Here is a 4,547-nt window from a genome sequence, read left to right as displayed (position 1 = left end):
ACATCATCAGGTACCTCCAGGTTATCACCCACCTGTCTAGAGAGGAGAGGGGGAGGAGGAGAGGGGAGAGGGGGAGGAGAGATCAAAGGTTTGAGGGGTGGCAGAGGGAGTGAGGAGAGGGAGGGGAGGAGGAGAGAGAAGAGGGTTAGGAGAGATGAGAGGTTTGAGGGGTGGCAGAGGGAGTGAGGAGGGGGAGGGGAGGAGGAGAGAGAAGAGGGTTAGGAGAGATCAGAGATTTGAGGGGTGGCAGAGGGAGTGAGGAGGGGATGGGGAGGAGGAGAGAGAAGAGGGTTAGGAGAGATGAGAGGAGGAGGCGAGGATAGAGGAAGTGAGGAATCAAGGAAATGCATTTTGAGATTCTCCCATGTACCTACTTTATAAGGCCATCTTCCACATAGACGTCTGCATACTGAGACAGGTCGTCATTCACCACACGACCCCCTTTAATCAGCAACCTCTCACTCTGCACACAGGATGGAGGGAGGGATGGAGAGAGGGGGGGGCAGGGAGGGAGGAGAGAGAGAGGCAGGGAGGGAGGAGAGAGAGGCAGGGAGAGAGGAGAGAGAGAGGCAGGGAGGGAGGAGAGAGAGAGACAGGGAGAGAGGAGAGAGAGAGGCAGGGAGAGAGGAGAGAGAGAGGCAGGGAGATATATGGGGGGAGAAGCAGGGAGAGAGAGAGAGGCAGGGAGAGAGGGAGGAGAGAGAGAGGCAGGGAGAGAGGAGAGAGAGAGTGAGCGAGAGAGAGAGGAAGAGAGACGAGAGAGAGAGAGGAAGAGAGGAGTGAGCGAGACAGAGGGAAAGATAGGAGAGAGAGAGAGAGAGAGAGAGAGAGGGGGGGGGAAGATAGGAGAGAGAGAGATAGAGAGAGAGAGAGAGAGAGAGAGAGAGAGAGAGAGAGAGAGAGAGAGAGAGAGAGAGAGAGAGAGAGAGTGAGACTAATTTCAGTCATGATATTATTAGATTATTGATAATAATTTATTGAAACAGCAACTATAGGAACAGGAAGGATGTGTTTTCCTCTGAAAGGGCGTCCTGATCTTCTGCCATCTCCCGTCATCAAGGATACACAGCTGCAGATAGCGCCCTACCCCGGGAGAAAGATGGTACGTCTCCATGGCAACCTAGCCGTCTCTCTTCCCTGGTGCTGTAGCCTAACGTCTACTGGCTGAAGTGTTACCATGGAGATACGACTGTTTGGAGCATCACTCTGACTCTGCTTGTAACATTTCATCCCTACCTGGTCCTCCCTACTGCCTCTGATCTGGACCCAGGCCTGGTCCTCCCTACTGCCTCTGATCTGGACCCAGGCCTGGTCCTCCCTACTGCCTCTGATCTGGACCCAGGCCTGGTCCTCCCTACTGCCTCTGATCTGGACCCAGGCCTGGTCCTCCCTACTGCCTCTGATCTGGACCCAGGCCTGGTCCTCCCTACTGCCTCTGATCTGGTGGACTCACTAAACACAAATGCTTAGTTTGAAAATGATGATGTCTGAGTGTTGGAGTGTTCCCCTGTCTATCTGTAAATTTAAAATGAAAAATTAAATGGTTCCGTCTGGTTTGCTTAATATAAGGAATTTGAAATGATTTATACTTTTACTTTTGATACTTAAGTATCTTTAAAACCAAATACTATTAGATGTTTACTCAAGTAGCATTTTACTGAGTGACTCAAGTATGACAATTGGGTACCACTGCCACTATATCCAAACATGACCAAGAATCCTGAAAGCTGTGCATGTATTCAAACAATAGCTTTCTACAACGTTTAACACCATTTAAATAGCTAGTTGGATTGTTTTCTGAATGAACCAACTAGGCTTTCCCCTGTCAGAATACAACCAAGACAGATCTATCTAACACAAGAACACCTCAAATCGCTCTTCCCTGTCGCTCTCTCTCTCTCTCTCTCTCTCTCTCTCTCTCTCTCTCTCTCTCTCTCTCTCTCACGCTCTGTCTCTCTCTCTCTCACGCTCTGTCTCTCTCTCTCTCACGCTCTGTCTCTCTCTCTCTCACGCTCTGTCTCTCTCTCTCTCTCTCTCTCTCTCTCTCTCTCTCTCTCTCTCTCTCACGCTCTCCCTCTGTCTCTCTCTCTCTCTCTCACGCTCTCCCTCTGTCTCTCTCTCTCTCTCTCTCTCTCTCGCTCTCTCACGCTCTACCTCTGTCTCTCTCTCTCTCTCCTCTCTCACGCTCTCACGCTCTACCTCTGTCTCTCTCTCTCTATTTCTCTCTCTCTGTGTCTCTCCCTCTCTCAATTCAATTCAATTCAATTCAATTTGCTTTATTGGCATGACGTAACAATGTACATATTGCCAAAGCTTATTTACAATATAAAAATGAGAATCAAAATGGTCAACGGGACAACAGTAACAACAATAACCAAGGGTCAGAATAACCATACATTCAACAATAACAATAAACATACATCTCTCTCTCTGTGTGTCTCTCTCTCTCTCTCTCTCTATTTATGTCTCTCTCTCTCTCTCCATTTCTGTCTCTCTCTCTCTCCCCCCCAGAGTCCAGACTATTGTCTTGCTCCTTCCAACCTGCAGCACTACATACAACGTCAGATTGTCACTCAGTGTAAATCCCTGATAAAAACTCAACCATGTCAGATAGAGACAGGGCAGAGAACAGACGCATTGACTTGACACATCGCGGCAGAAATGCTCAAAAATGATCTCCGTGATTGAGGTGTATCATTATGCGGCCTGTCTGACATGGGGGAGACTGGGCCCGGGCGGACATCACACAGGCCTTCTACTCAAACTGCTTGCTATCATTCTCCGACACTAAGAATTTAATCCCCGCCAACGGTATCAGGAGCAGGGATTTATCTAGCCGAGGCTACAGCTTGGTAGCAGCAGCAGTACCGCCCTGTCGCCCTCGACAACCTCAGCATTCCTTTAGTCTGGGCTACAATCATTGTTTCCTCTGTAGAACAGAATATAAGACAAAAACTAGCTCATTTTTGTCAGCCTATAGTCGACCTAGGAACCTCCAGCGGCGACAAGTTAGGCTAAGAATGTGGTGCTGAAATGGACAGCGCCGTTTGTTCTTCTATTGACCGAACACAATGGCTATTCCGCGCTAGACAGCCTGCCAGCCCGTCCGGCTGCCAGCCCCGCACGGTGGGAGTCTTACCGGAAGGTGGGGGATACCATTCCCCTGGTGGTCGGTACCGGACATGCTCTCTCTCTCTCTCTCTTTTCCCGCAGCCAGTGAAGTCAGAGGCGGAAGGAACGCTCTAGCTGCAGTACCTCCTTTTGTCTTCGCGTGCAGTGCAGTCAGAGCAGCCGCGATGTTCCGTGTGCGCGTGTGTGTGTGTTTGTGAGTGTGTGGGACAGAAGCTGGGATAGCTGTCAAAACGGCGCTGTTCAATTCATCACCACACGTAGCCTAATAGCCTACCTGGCCGTCACCGGTTCAGGTGATATGGGGCAGCCTAGAGAAATCTGCGTAGCCTATTTTAGGAACAGCCTAGCTGACGTCACTGCAGTGCAAGAACAGAGTAAGCTACACATGGACATGTATCATCCACAAGCGATCTGCCCTACTTTTAGTCAACATGAACACAGGCGAGAGAAATCACTTTTCCCCTACCTTTCCATTCTTCTGACCGGAGTGACACTGCCTCCCTGCCGGGTACTCAATCTCCACACCCGGCCTCACATCCTCTCTCTCCCCGGGTGAGCTGACCTGAGAACCGAACCCCCGGACCTCGCTGGCCTCACTAGCCGTCTCAGGAACGTCGCCGTCGGAGTGGTCGAGGAGTCTGTCCCGGCTGACGCTCCTGGGATTCCTGGTTCCTCTCCTTCCCGCGGCAAAGTTATCACAGTCGACAGTCTTACTGTCGCAGGCGCCATCCGCCGAGGAAAACATCCCGTAGGATTTCCGTTGGTTCGGCCCGGTTGTAATCGTTCCTGCCAGGTAGACCGGCAGCTCGTTCTCCCGGTTCCACTGCCTCCTGCAGTCAGACATGATAACGACCGTATCTACTCACATTAATAAAAACAACAACTGTGGATGTAAAAAGGTTTCAGATCAGATCGGTTAAATGGGACAGTCTTTTTTAACCCGGTTGTCGACGGTCTCGCGCTGCAAAGCACCTGTGTTTTGGTGCGACGTGAACTTTGATGCGTCTCGAGGAGAGGACGATTATGATGATGATGATGTAGTGCTCTAGTTTCTATCGGAGCCAGAGTGGGAGAGAGATAGAGAGAGAGAGAGAGAGGGAGAAAGAGAGAGAGTGAGAGAACGAGAGAGAGTGAGAGAAAGGGAGAGAGAGCGAGCACTGTGTCACAGCTGGAGCCAGTTGGAGATGAAGGACTGGAGTTGGAGATGAAGGACTGGAGTTCTGCAGACACCCCCACCCCACCTCCTTCTCTCCTCTCTCTCTTCCACCCTCTTTACCCCCCTTTATCCCCCTCCCTCTATCCCTCTCTGTATCCCTCTTTCTCCCCGAATCTCCCCACCTCCTTCTCTCCTCTCTCTCCCCCTCCCTCTATCCCTCTCTCTATCCCTCTTTCTCCCCCTCTCTCTATCCCTCTTT

The 4,547-nt window shown here is 50.8% G+C and overlaps 1 protein-coding gene across 2 annotated transcripts in view; it reads right to left on the bottom strand.

Moving 5' to 3' along the window:
* crmp1 (collapsin response mediator protein 1) overlaps window positions 1-3,976 on the bottom strand; it is a 25,840-nt gene extending 21,864 nt beyond the window's left edge. Inside the window, exons 1-3 of one of the 2 annotated variants that reach the window (XM_038982762.1) lie at window positions 3,599-3,976; window positions 375-463; window positions 1-36 (exon numbers count right to left, since the gene is read on the bottom strand). The exon at window positions 1-36 is cut by the window's left edge and continues 149 nt beyond it. In XM_038982762.1, the coding sequence (XP_038838690.1) occupies window positions 1-36; window positions 375-463; window positions 3,599-3,976 (503 nt within the window). Of the gene's footprint in view, window positions 37-374; window positions 464-3,139; window positions 3,185-3,598 lie in introns of those variants that run through there. The other variant, XM_038982763.1, reaches the window with a different exon arrangement.
* Between the last annotated feature and the right edge of the window lie 571 nt (window positions 3,977-4,547).

Source organism: Salvelinus namaycush, unplaced genomic scaffold, assembly GCF_016432855.1.
Source record: "Salvelinus namaycush isolate Seneca unplaced genomic scaffold, SaNama_1.0 Scaffold1284, whole genome shotgun sequence".
Taxonomy (NCBI): Eukaryota; Metazoa; Chordata; class Actinopteri; order Salmoniformes; family Salmonidae; genus Salvelinus; species Salvelinus namaycush.
The sequence above is the reverse complement of the archived record's forward strand: the minus strand, read 5'-3'. Positions and strand labels throughout refer to the sequence as shown.